The sequence below is a fragment of the Penicillium psychrosexuale genome (genome assembly GCF_028828465.1).
Source record: "Penicillium psychrosexuale strain IBT 29551 chromosome Unknown utg000004l, whole genome shotgun sequence".
NCBI lineage: Eukaryota > Fungi > Ascomycota > Eurotiomycetes > Eurotiales > Aspergillaceae > Penicillium > Penicillium psychrosexuale.
In genome coordinates, this window is record NW_026643189.1 from 3,270,515 (window position 1) to 3,282,418 (window position 11,904).

The 11,904-nt window shown below is 47.4% G+C and overlaps 7 protein-coding genes across 7 annotated transcripts; 6 read left to right on the top strand and 1 right to left on the bottom strand.

Moving 5' to 3' along the window:
* Positions 1-1,367: 1,367 nt before the first annotated feature.
* N7518_007080 (putative MFS monocarboxylate transporter (Mct)) lies at positions 1,368-2,821 on the top strand (the record flags this gene model as incomplete). Its single annotated transcript, XM_057188007.1, has 5 exons — positions 1,368-1,509; positions 1,569-1,693; positions 1,744-1,832; positions 1,869-2,309; positions 2,374-2,821. The coding sequence occupies 5 exons, from the start codon at positions 1,368-1,370 to the stop codon at positions 2,819-2,821; spliced, it is 1,245 nt and encodes a 414-aa protein (XP_057039710.1).
* A 411-nt stretch (positions 2,822-3,232) lies between these two features.
* N7518_007081 (H(+)-transporting V0 sector ATPase subunit d) lies at positions 3,233-4,517 on the bottom strand (the record flags this gene model as incomplete). Its single annotated transcript, XM_057188008.1, has 4 exons — positions 3,233-3,316; positions 3,375-4,264; positions 4,341-4,429; positions 4,486-4,517. 4 exons carry the CDS (start codon positions 4,515-4,517, stop codon positions 3,233-3,235), a joined length of 1,095 nt encoding a protein of 364 aa, XP_057039711.1.
* A 241-nt stretch (positions 4,518-4,758) lies between these two features.
* Positions 4,759-6,715, top strand: nop58 (RNA-processing protein NOP58; the record flags this gene model as incomplete). The annotated part of the gene is made up of 3 exons (XM_057188009.1): positions 4,759-4,933; positions 5,053-5,213; positions 5,274-6,715. Exons 1-3 carry the CDS (start codon positions 4,809-4,811, stop codon positions 6,713-6,715), a joined length of 1,728 nt encoding a protein of 575 aa, XP_057039712.1. The 5' UTR covers positions 4,759-4,808.
* Positions 6,716-7,157: 442 nt separating this feature from the next.
* On the top strand, positions 7,158-8,035 carry N7518_007083 (uncharacterized protein; the record flags this gene model as incomplete). Its single annotated transcript, XM_057188010.1, has 3 exons — positions 7,158-7,163; positions 7,216-7,359; positions 7,511-8,035. 3 exons carry the CDS (start codon positions 7,158-7,160, stop codon positions 8,033-8,035), a joined length of 675 nt encoding a protein of 224 aa, XP_057039713.1.
* Positions 8,036-8,415: 380 nt separating this feature from the next.
* Positions 8,416-9,283, top strand: N7518_007084 (uncharacterized protein; the record flags this gene model as incomplete). Its single annotated transcript, XM_057188011.1, has 3 exons — positions 8,416-8,884; positions 8,941-9,050; positions 9,101-9,283. 3 exons carry the CDS (start codon positions 8,416-8,418, stop codon positions 9,281-9,283), a joined length of 762 nt encoding a protein of 253 aa, XP_057039714.1.
* Positions 9,284-9,574: 291 nt separating this feature from the next.
* On the top strand, positions 9,575-10,135 carry N7518_007085 (uncharacterized protein; the record flags this gene model as incomplete). Its single annotated transcript, XM_057188012.1, has 2 exons — positions 9,575-9,731; positions 9,780-10,135. The coding sequence occupies 2 exons, from the start codon at positions 9,575-9,577 to the stop codon at positions 10,133-10,135; spliced, it is 513 nt and encodes a 170-aa protein (XP_057039715.1).
* A 913-nt stretch (positions 10,136-11,048) lies between these two features.
* On the top strand, positions 11,049-11,526 carry N7518_007086 (uncharacterized protein; the record flags this gene model as incomplete). The annotated part of the gene is made up of 2 exons (XM_057188013.1): positions 11,049-11,225; positions 11,272-11,526. The coding sequence occupies 2 exons, from the start codon at positions 11,049-11,051 to the stop codon at positions 11,524-11,526; spliced, it is 432 nt and encodes a 143-aa protein (XP_057039716.1).
* Positions 11,527-11,904: the final 378 nt, after the last annotated feature.

The window sequence follows — 11,904 nt, forward strand, 5'->3', positions numbered from 1 at the left end:
ACCACAGAGGTAATGACGAGTCACGGGAGTAGGGGGTCTACCTAATCGATTTTCCTGTTGGTTCTTATAACTTGTGGCATGTCGAGCAGGGTATTACCTAGAAATTGTAAGGTGATAGATGATATATGAGGGGTTGACACTTGAGGATTGAGGTTGATGGAAGATATGTTGATTAAGGAGGTATAGTTGAAGGTAAAACTTGGAAGTAGAGTAGAGAGATGACATTTATATACTGAGGCAGCTCGTTCTAGAAGATTGCAGGTTTGTTTTGCAGTAAAACAATGCTGGAATCCTTGCACAGGTTCTTTATATCCCGCATCCAGTGGCACGAAAGGGAAAGGAATGCCACAGATAGGTCTATAAACTGCATAGGGTTTAGCAAGAAGGTTCGAGTGTTGCAACTTTTGCAGTGGTCAGCTATATCAACTGGCTGCTTCCACTTTACAACTTGCTTCTTCTTTCTGTCTCCATCTTCGTTATTTAGTTGAATCTACTCTTTCTTGTTCAAGATCGATCTGGCGCCTCACAATCAATTCACGATGATTCATTTGATCAGTTTATCTGGTCTGTCAAATATGAAGCTATTTAGAGATTGCCTGATCATTTTATGACGATCTAAGGATATGGAACCCGAAGCACCTGCCATATCTATACCTTCCACTCGTCGAGGAAGTCGCGCGGCGAAGACAACATTGACGATGATAAACCTAGAGTGGCCGATGATCGAGCTAGTTATTTCACCCTCACCTACCAATTTCTCGATATCTACCATGATCTATCTAAGCCCTTTACCGATGAATCCTATCATAGGTTTTAACCTCATTTTCTATGTAGATACTAGAGTAGTAGTGGGTTATATCGATTTGGATCCGCAGCGGATCTCCGGGCCGTACCATGCCCTAATACACATTCACTTCAGCTATCATCCCTGGAGAAAACAATAATCATCAACCTGTTATTGCAAAGAGAGAATATATTCTGCAGAATCTATTGGCTTGAGATAGCCCGTTTAGGAGGCAACTATCTATACGGAGTACAATATGTATCCTATGATATCACAAGGAGAGATCGTCAGTCTTATCTTTTATTCCTCAAGCTAAACTATAACTGTACACCTAAGTCTGTCTAATCTGGACTTGATTGGTCCCGATGTAACTTCAGTCTGTACTTTTCTTTTTAGCGTCATTTTTCGGGGAGCTGTGGGATCTCTCCGAGTCTCTGTTCTTACATGGATATGTATGATCTATGTCTTTCCTTGACATCAAAGGTTGGAAAGAGGTTTTGCTTGTCTTTTTCTTTTCTCTCGCCCTTGCTTCTGCGATTATCCGTTGGAATTCCTCATCTCATCATCCAGATTTCCTCTAGACATGGCACCCATAGAATCGAAAACCACGGTGGCCGTCTCAGATGAGGAGGAATCAGTTGGACAGTTGGATCAAGGACTTCCTGCTTGGACGGTCGTCTTTGGAGCATGGTGCTGTCTGTTTTGCGCTTTTGGCTGGGTGAATGGTGAGTCCTCCCATACCTATTTCTTATGCCGACCGATAACCTGACACACTTCGCTCCAGCCATTGGCATTTTTCAAGAGCACTACCAGAATAATCAATTACAGTCTTATTCAGCGTCCAGCATCTCCTGGATTTTATCTTTGGAGCCATTTGTACTCTTTGCGACTGGAATTGTCATTGGAAGAGTGAGTCTAGCCCCATCATGCCTGGGGGTATACATGTTAACCTTCTTCAGGTATTCGATAATTATGGCCCAAAATGGCTTCTTCTTATTGGAACATGTCTTCACGTCTTTGGTATTATGATGATCTCCATATCGACGGAGTACTACCAATTCTTGCTAGCCTAGGGAATCTGCAGTCCTCTTGGTGCAAGCTTTGTCTTTTTGTCCGCACTCTCCTGTACCGCGACATGGTTCGAGAAACGACGTGCCTTGGCCTTTGGAATAGTTTCCAGCGGCTCATCACTGGGTGGCGTTGTATTCCCAAGCATGTTATCTCGACTCTTGCCTAGTATTGGGTTCGGATGGTCACTGCGTATCTCTGGATTCATCATCCTCACACTCCTGGTCATTGCCAACTTGACCGTCCGATCGAGAATAAGGAATGTTCCACGGCCAGTGAAACTGAATGATTATACGAGTCCGTTTTCCGAGGTACCGTTTGTCTTGCTTGTGCTGGCATCCTGCTGTGGATTCTTCGCCATGTTCGTGCCAATCAGTTACATTGTCGTCGAAGCTCAGGAGGACGGAGTCAACGGCGACCTAGCCGGGTACTTGTCAACTATACTTAATGCTGCCAGGTAAATATTACTACTGTCTATCTTGACTTGATGAGAAGGGCCATGGTTATAACCTAGTCTGCAGTCTCCCTGGTCGAATCCTACCAGGCTACCTAGGAGACAAACTGGGCCGATTCAACGTCATGATTGCCATGTGCTCCTTGTCCGCCATCGTGATCCTAGCCTTATGGCTTCCAGGTACCCTTCTTGCCCCAGGCAGTGCGGCCATCTATATTGTATTTAGCATGCTATATGGATTTGCATCGGGTGCATTTGTCGGCATGGTACCGGCCCTGCTGGGCCAGATCTCGCCCGACGTGACCAAGATTGGTGTTCGTCAGGGCGTTTTATTTACTTGCATCAGTATTGCATCGCTCACAGGAAGTCCCATTGCTGGAGCAATCTTGAGTCGACAAAACGGGACGTATTGGGGGTTACAGGTCTTTTCGGGTGCAATGATGGTGGCAAGTGTATTCTTCTTCATTGCGGCAAGAGCGATACTTGCAGGACTGTCTATCGCAAAAAGGGTTTAATCGGAGACCCTTATACATAGCCATAACGGATCTCTTACTAGCTTAATTAGGGCTTACTGCGCTGGACTGGCAAGTATTATTAGACTTGAGCATCCCATCTATTCAAGTAGGAAGGCCCGCCGTATACCAACAAAATAAATATCTGTATTTTGTTCTTCTATGCTACAAGGATAAGGTCAAGCACATGCCAAACGCCTCATACGAATGAGAAAAAAAAGCAACACAGCCGAAATTAAAGATGACCGGATTCTCCCGATCAAGGAAAAGAGGTCGATGCGCTCACGTTAAAGAACAAACTGGGTACTCGACACAACGAAAAGCGGTTGGCAACCAAAGCAAAATGCCAGCCAGGGAGATGGGTAAGTACAAAGAGGCAGGAAAACAGAAAATCATAGAGTGCCCGAGTCGATTTTAGAAAACGGAGATGAAGTTTCCGATTCTCTCCTTCTGGTTCTGAGCAATGCATTCCGCTATCCAGGTAATGTTGCGAATTTCCTAGGAGATATTAGTTTCATACTCTTAAAATCAGAGAGATTGATTCTAAGAGGCTTACCTGCTCCTTCAGCTTCATCCAGGCGTACACCACAGCTGGGGTGAATTGACGGGTGAAAACCAGCTTAGACATATCCATCTCCTTTTGATAGAAAAGATCTTCTAAACTCTTCCCATCTGCCGGACCTCCGCCCATACCACCGAGACCGCCACCGCCTTGGCTCATGCCCACAGCATCGAAGAATGCTTTGTAATCGGCCACAGCGCTTACAGCCAAGGCCACACCCTCGACATCCTCTGCGCGGGAAAGCATGAGACTGCCCTCCGGGTAGAGCTTGCCGAACTCCGGGTACAATTTCCTCCGCTCGAGCTTGGACAGCTCGGTGCCAAAGGAGTTGAGAGTAATATTGATAGCGCGGCGGTCCGCCTCGAACTGCAGAATCTCCGCCATGACATCCTGTGTTGGCGTCCCGCTGAAGTCTGGGTGGGTATTGATGAAGTTGTAAAAGTCCTCCAAGTAGTTCTTGTAGAGGGTGTTGCGAACGATCTCGATGTTCAGCTCGTCCAAGTCCTGGTGGCTCAGACTACCCTTGAAGTAGGCGGCCAGTGGCGTCTCGATCAGTACCGAGTTGTACAGTTCCTCGATATTTGTCGCAACACACAGCACAGGAAGTGTCTCAAACCATCCTAGTGGGTGGCATCGCTCCAAAAGTTCCCGGGTGTCTCGTTCATGCAGAGTGCCTGTGATCAACAGGGCAATGTTGTCGATCATATATCCGTATGTCATATATTCGAGAAACTTGGCAGATGAGCCTGTCGCTTGTGCGACCAGGTACTTGAATTCAGCCACCAGTTTATCGGTCATGCGGCTCGCCAGATCGGACGTGGAGGGGTTGGGGGAAAGAGAGGCAAGGACGTCGCCATATGAGGGAGCAAGCTGAAGCTTGACATCTATTGGACGAGACTGTCAGAATCAATATGCAGTGGTAGATTCTACGACAGAGTCAGCGGAATCAATGAAGCGTACCGTCAATTGTCTCGCATTGAATGAGGTTGGAATAGTTCTGGCCGGTCAACAGGCTGTTCCGATAGCCGCGAACAATGCCCTCAACGTATCTAAGAGAGTCAACAACGGGCGCTATTCAGACCAAGCAAAGATATAGACCACATACCCGCCGTTAATATTAAAGAATAGGCCCTCCATGGTGAATGTGGAGAAGATGATTGGAGAGACCCAGCTGTAGCTCTATCCGTCCAGGACACGCATATGGCTTAGTCATGCACCTAGCCACACGGCTAAGCCACTCGTGGCACCCGCTTTTCAACTTTTTTTCTTCCGTGCAAATTTAGATTCAATTTCTCCAACGACACCGGTGGCCGACACGCCCTACGCTAATTATTTTTTTCGACATTTCCTCGGCTCGGTTTATCGTTCGCTTTGACTTGTTTATTCTTTTCTGTTCTTTTTCGATTATAAACGCCGTGGCCGCGCACCATGACGCTTTTCATCCTCACTGAGACCAGCGCGGGCTATGCCCTGCTGAAGGCCAAGGACAAGAAGCTCCTCAAGCGTGATGATATCGCCGAGGAGGCCTCTACTGCGGAGGGTGTCTCCAATCTGTACGTCAATTGTGTCTTCCAATCCTACCAAATAAAAAATTTGAGTGGGAATGAACCAACTCTGAAGAGTCGCAAAAATTTTGTTATCGGCGACAATGGCACTAACAAAACCTCTTTAGTCTCAAGCTGAAGAGCTTCCAGAAGTTTGACAGCGCTGCCTCAGCTCTGGAGGAGGCTGCCTCCATCATGGAGGGCAAGGTCACCCCCCGCCTGGCCTCGCTTCTTGACAGCATCAAGGATGAGAAGAAGGTGTCCCTCGCCGTTGCCGATACCAAGCTCGGTAGGTCAATGTTATAAAGTTTCTTCCCACGGGATGTATGCTGACTGTGATCGTGAATAGGAAACTCCATCAGCAAGCTTCCCGGTCTTGACATCCAATTGATTGCTGACTCCACCACCAACGATATCTTCCGTGCCATTCGTGAGCACCTCACAACCCTCATTCCCGGTCTTGCCCCCAGTGATATGTCTACCATGTCCCTTGGTCTGTCCCACTCTCTCGCCCGTCACAAGCTCAAGTTCTCGCCCGACAAGATCGATACTATGATCGTCCAGGCCATTGGTCTTCTCGATGATCTTGACAAGGAGCTGAACACCTACGCTATGCGTGTTAAGGAATGGTACGGATGGCACTTCCCCGAGCTGGCTAAGATCCTCAACGACAACATTGCCTACGCCAAGCTCGTTCTGAAGATGGGTATGCGCTCCAACTGGGACTCCGCTGATCTTGCTGAGATCCTCCCCGAGGAGATCGAGGGTGCCGTCAAGGCTGCTGCCGACCGCTCCATGGGTACCGAGATCAGCCCCGAGGATCTGGAGAACATCCAGGCTCTTGCCGAGCAGGTCGTTGGCTTCTACGAGTACCGCTCCCAACTTGCTAGCTACCTTACTTCCCGCATGAACGCCATCGCACCCAATTTGACTGCCCTTGTCGGTGATCTTGTTGGTGCCCGTCTTATTGCCCACGCTGGTTCCCTTACCAGCTTGTCTAAGAGCCCCGCCAGTACCATCCAGATTCTGGGTGCCGAGAAGGCCCTTTTCCGTGCCCTCAAGACTAAGCACGATACTCCCAAGTACGGTCTGATCTACCACGCTTCTTTGATCGGCCAGGCCACCGGCCGCAACAAGGGAAAGATGGCCCGTATCCTCGCCGCCAAGGCCTCTCTTGGTATCCGTGTCGACTCCCTCACCGAGTGGGCTGACGATGCCACCGAGGAGGAAAAATGTGCTCTCGGTACCGAGGCCCGCTTCAACCTTGAGCGCAAGCTTGCTGGTATGGAGGGCAAGCCCATTAAGCCCCGTGGTGTGGCCATTGCCCCCAACGGTGTTCAGGCCGAGAAGTTCGACTTGAAGGAGGCCCGCAAGTACAATCCTGATGCTGATGCCTTGGCCTCCGAGGAGCCTGCCGCTGTTCAGAAGTCCAAGAAGGAGAAGAAGAAGCTTGTAGAGGAGGTTGAGGATGAGGAGATGGCCGACGCCGACTCTGATAAGGAGGCTGAGGATTCTGATGAGTCCGAGGATGAGGCACCCAAGAAGAAGTCCAAGAAGAGCGACATTGAGGAATTGGCTGCTAAGGCTGGTCTCAGCGTTAAGCGATACGAGCGGAAGCTCGAGCGTGGCGAGATCACTTTCGATAAAGCGGGCAATCCCACTTCAATCAGCAAGAAGGACTTGAAGAAGTCCAAGAAGGATGCCAAGAAGGCTAGCAAGGACGATGGCAAGAAGCGCAAGCGTTCCGAAGACGAGGATGAGAAGAAGAAGAAGAAGTCCAAGGGAGAGTAAGCGTATGTTTTCAAAAGTTTGTGCAATGTGACCGGATGGCTTTCCTGGGATCTGTATGATATCACACTTTTTCATTTCTGTTCTTTTTTTTTGCAATCTTCCTGTTGCTCGCATGTTTTGGAGCATTTTGAGGTTGATCTACCGGTCTTTCACTGGCGCAGAGGGTGCTCGTTAGGAACAAGGCAGTACAGTTTTAGCTGGAATAATCTGTTCATACTTCACAACTGGATCGTAAATTTGTAAACTATGTATCGCAAAATGCAGTCTCAACTAACTCCATATGTATGTTTCCGTCTCATCTCCGTTGCTTTGCCTCGTATACTTCGAGATATGCAGTAGATAAAGACACCGCCCAGTTTCTGCCGGCAGTTCAAACAATTTTCCTTTCTCAGTCCAATCACCCCAGTTGCGCCAGTCTATCTAGCCACATTCAACACACAAAATGAGGGTATGTTCTATTCCACTTGAAGCTCGGGATTTCTCCTAACACAATTATCTAGATCATTGACCCTCAAACCGCCATCCTGACCAATGTCGAGGTCCTGGCCTATCTAACCTCCAATCCACCCCGCCGACCACCGCCAAATTCGGGGAACTGGGCACCAAGTCCAGATCTCAGAGACCATAATACAGTGGTTAAAGAAGTGAGCATCCCTATGCTGTCCTTGTTATCGGTCTACAGGGCTCTATGGCCTAGTTCAACTATACCATGAGCCCCATCATGAAGCGCAGGCGACCGCAAACCAGACACCAAGAGACCAACGATAGAAGAAAAAACGACTGATAAACTCCCAGATTCACAACTATGCAAGCCGTCTTTCCCCCCACCTCCTACGATACCCTCGCTACACACCCCGCCCTTCCTCCTCCCAGTCGAAAACACAGTCGCAAGCCGCAATGACCGGCACGCTGCGAACCTCAAATTCAGCAAACCCAGAGGCGGATACTAATTCTATGCCGCCCCCAATCCCTTCCACGGAAATAACACCCATGGACACAGCCCTCCGAGACTTAGTAGCCCGTCTACAGCCGTACGGACTGACTAAAGCCGAGGTCGTTATGATCCTGAATCTCGGGGTGGGACTGAGCGGTAATCCTGCTACTGAGGAAGCTGGAGAGGAAGGTGCTAATGGAGAGGAAGCAATGGAAGTGGATGGGGAAGGGGAGGGAGAGGCCGAGGAGGATGATTACACTGCGGTGGTGTTGATGGACGGTGTTATTGAAGAGCGGGAGCTCAGACTGTCTGATGAAGATGTCAAGGCTATTCTGGCTATCATTAAGGAAACCCTTACGGCGGATTATGAAAACGTGAAAGGGTGAGAAGTCGGATGTTGTATCATAGATGTTTGATATCAAGAATCAAGAAAGGGACCAGTGTGCTTCTTCAAACCACTGTCTTTTGTTGTACATCCACGATCAACCGAGCATTATATTTGCCTGGAATTACCCTATCCAGGCCTAGATCTTGGTATGCTATATCCCGACCTACAACCATGGAAGACCTATAACAAAATTAGAAACAATAGAGTTATTCTCAATGTCACTATTCTTAAAAGACCTTCTAGTCGTGGATGAGATAATTTAGCTTTCTATTTAAAGCGCCGGGTCAAGCAGTCATTATATGATCATACCTGGGCACATACACCAACCATCACCATATAGTATCAAAATCTTTCATCTACAGAATCACATCCAAAGCCATGTTCATAAATACCTCTCTGCTCGTTGAAAACATCGAGGTCATCTGCAATCTGGAGTACGTTGTCAATGACAATGAGCTCAAGAACGTGCCTCCTGTTCCTATACCTAGCCAACTGACAAGAGAGGTAACATCTCATTTCGCTTACTTGGATTTGTCCAAAGTTGATCGTGAGATTCCTGCGTCTGCAGCCCATCCACATTCTACCTTTACCTCCAGCCTCCTTGTTCTCGCTCGCGATATCGTTCTGTCTGATCTCCCTGAAGCTGCTCGGTTCCTCAGCATCAAGATCAAACACAAATGGAGCTACGGTCCTGTGCTTTTGGATAAAAAGAAGCACACATTGGTTGGAGAACTAGATTATGGGATCTGGTACGGCGATATGGAGGATCTCGCGCTGATTGCTGCTGTGGTTAGAACTAAACCTGGCGAAGTGCAAAAGGGTATAGCCCAAACCCTAGCATCTATGGGTAAGTGTCCTATAATATTTCTGTCATTGCATATTAGGGAGCTAAATCGTTCCAAGGCTGCATTCACAGGCATCGAAATGATTTGAAGAAAAATGATTGCACGATCTACGGGTTAGTGACCGATGATAAAGACTTCTGGTTTTTGAAGATTTCTCATGACTCCAAGGTGAGTACGTTTATCTTATATGTCTGACTGCCTCGTTGACGTTTGACTAGTGGAGCGTTCATCCAGTCATGGCCCGCTGCAGTCGGGACTGTGAGAAGGTTCTAGGAATGCTGGTCTACTTCTTCGAGAAAGCCGTCATGGCTTATCCTCGCTCGAATAAATCTGGACAGATTCACACTCAGGAATCTGAGGCTGTGGAGATCAAGCACTGGGATATGTGTTCTATCGAGTAAACGTTGGCAAATAGCAAATTTATGGATAATACATTGGCAATGACTTCAATTATTTCTATTATACCGTAAGAGAGCACATGTCTACGTTGTATATGTAAGCTCGTTGAGCAAATAAAAATAGGAAAACTTACTGGTAGGCCACTACCTCATCTTTGCTTTCTCTCTTCTCCCTCTTTTCTCTTCTCGCACTTTTTTCTCCTCTCACTTCTCTCTCACTTCTCTCACAGCAGTAAATCACGGTCATTGTCTTACCTCTATCATTCTTAGGACACCATACTTCTGTTTTCCGACATGGCGTCTATAACGACACAAGAGGTACTTCGGTATCCTAAACTTTCAGTCGAAGTCCTCCCATTCCCGGATGTTGAGCGCATCTTCCACCTCACCAGGGCAGAGAACACGGACTGGGCACAGCTTCGGGCTCCATTTGAGCTTGCAGACCACTGCAGTAAGTCCAAATTGAAAGACGCTTGGCAAGATAGCTAATCATGTCTAGAAATCGTCCTGAAAATGGTTGACGCTGCCATTTCTAGATCAAATGGAAGACCTGAAATGGCTGTGAAACTTCGCCTGGGTATTCTACTTGATGCTGTCCATGCTACTCCCCCGAACCCAGAGTCTCCGGATTCAACTCCAATCCCCATCTCATCCAAGTGCCCATTTCTATTCGGCCCGGTTGTCTACAACGAAAAAGTGCATTGTCTCCAAGGGACCCCTGATTGGTTTCTTTGGTATGGTCCGGACGGGGATAAAGGGAAGGAAAACGTGGCCATCAACCTGGTTATCCTCGAAGCAGAGCATGGCCAATCTGCCAACGGCGTGCGCCAGACTCTTGCGTATATGAGCAAGTGATTTCTCGTCATGTCTACCATCGTAACTAACCCTTTATTCAGGCATGATTCATACGCAACGTCGGGCTGAGGGTAAGCTTGACTCTTCAGTTTTTGGTCTTTCTACCGACAATAACCAATTTCATTTTCTTCAACTCAATGGAGAAAGCGAAGTGAGCAGATATCCATCACTTACGATAAGATGCATGCTTATTCTCGCATTCTATTAGTGGTCCCGACTGGACTTGAACTATCAAAATCATCTCCAGGAGATCGTCGGAACACTTGCCTACTTCCATAGGCACGCCTCAATCCTGTCCGCTTCTGATCGTAGCGACGATCCCAAAAAAGCGGATTCCGTATTCCACGTGGAAGACAGCGGAAAGTCTGCGGTACTGGTTGCTATTTCAAGCTGAACACCGATGTAAACCGGAAGACTATGAGCAAGATGGTGTATCTGACAGTGAAGGTCATACTTTAAGTCAAATATCTATTAGGCATATGAGTGGATAATAGACGGGTAGTGTGCCGCTTGCTCTATGGCACCCTCCTAATTTAACGTTAAATTCGGATTTTGAGAGTAAGCTAGATAGCTATACTATGTAATGCTTACCTACTAACCTAAAAAATGGTAGAAGAGTGCGCTAATTTAATAATGATTCTTCGCGTGAATACGAAGGAAGTTATAGGAAGGGTGGCCGTCTTGATATAATATAGGATATTCCGCACCGCAGGCTCACCACTTTGTATGGCGGATCTAAGGCTGTGGGACAGTGATTTGCGCCGTAAATCTAATGATGGAGTTTGCTGGCTAGGTGTTTATTGACTTCGAAACCAGTCAGTTTCACAGGTAAGCCTCATCAGTTCGATCGATCCGGTCTCGAAATGAGAATAACGTGTCTCCAGCTACCCCGCTTATCCTCCTCGCAAACACAATGCCCCTCACTACAATAAACCAAGGTGCTTTTTCGAAGTTGGAGGATCTCTCAGCTTGGGCTTCCGAAACGAACGAATTCAAGAAGGAGCAAGATAACCTTTTAAGGTGCGTGGACGAAGGCCGCCATGTCAAAGTTGCCCCTTTGTTAGGAGAATTAGGATTCAACAGAATAAAGGTATTTGTCTTATCTCAATTTCGGGGCAGGTTTCTAATATTTCTAGGGCTATGGATACTCGATCTGGCGTGTTACCGGGAAAATCGCCTTGAAGGCAACACCCCATTACCAATCACTCTTTTTTCCCCTGTCTATCAGGTCAGGTTCTGAGAATGCAGCGGGAGAGGTCCAAGTCGCGGGCGAAACGCTCACACCAGGAACTTACATCTCATTCGCTAGTCTGATTACTTTCGACAGTCAATTAGATTGTCTAATTGTTTATTTACCTGAGACTGTCGTCCCATCCACAGCTGGGAAGTGACTTATAACGAGGCCATCTCTTGGGATTATGTATCTACATTGTTCTGAATTATATAAGTCGCTGCATTATGTATATATTAACAAACTGTCTAACTTGAGCCATTGGACGGGCATCTGTATATGTTTGGCCCCTAGGAACATCAACAAATGAATCTTCTGCAAATTACCGATTGGTAGTTCTGCGCACAGAAAAATGAGAGTTATCTGCAAGATTACCTCCCAACCCCGAGCGAGGGGGCGCGGCATTGAAAATTGTCATGGTAGTTATAAATAACGAGGTGTAAAATAGTACGGTCCAGACGGCTGACCACGTCTGTGCCATCCCTGAGCGCGTTCGCTACCATTGCGTTTCAATGCACCAGAACTCCCAAAATGCCAC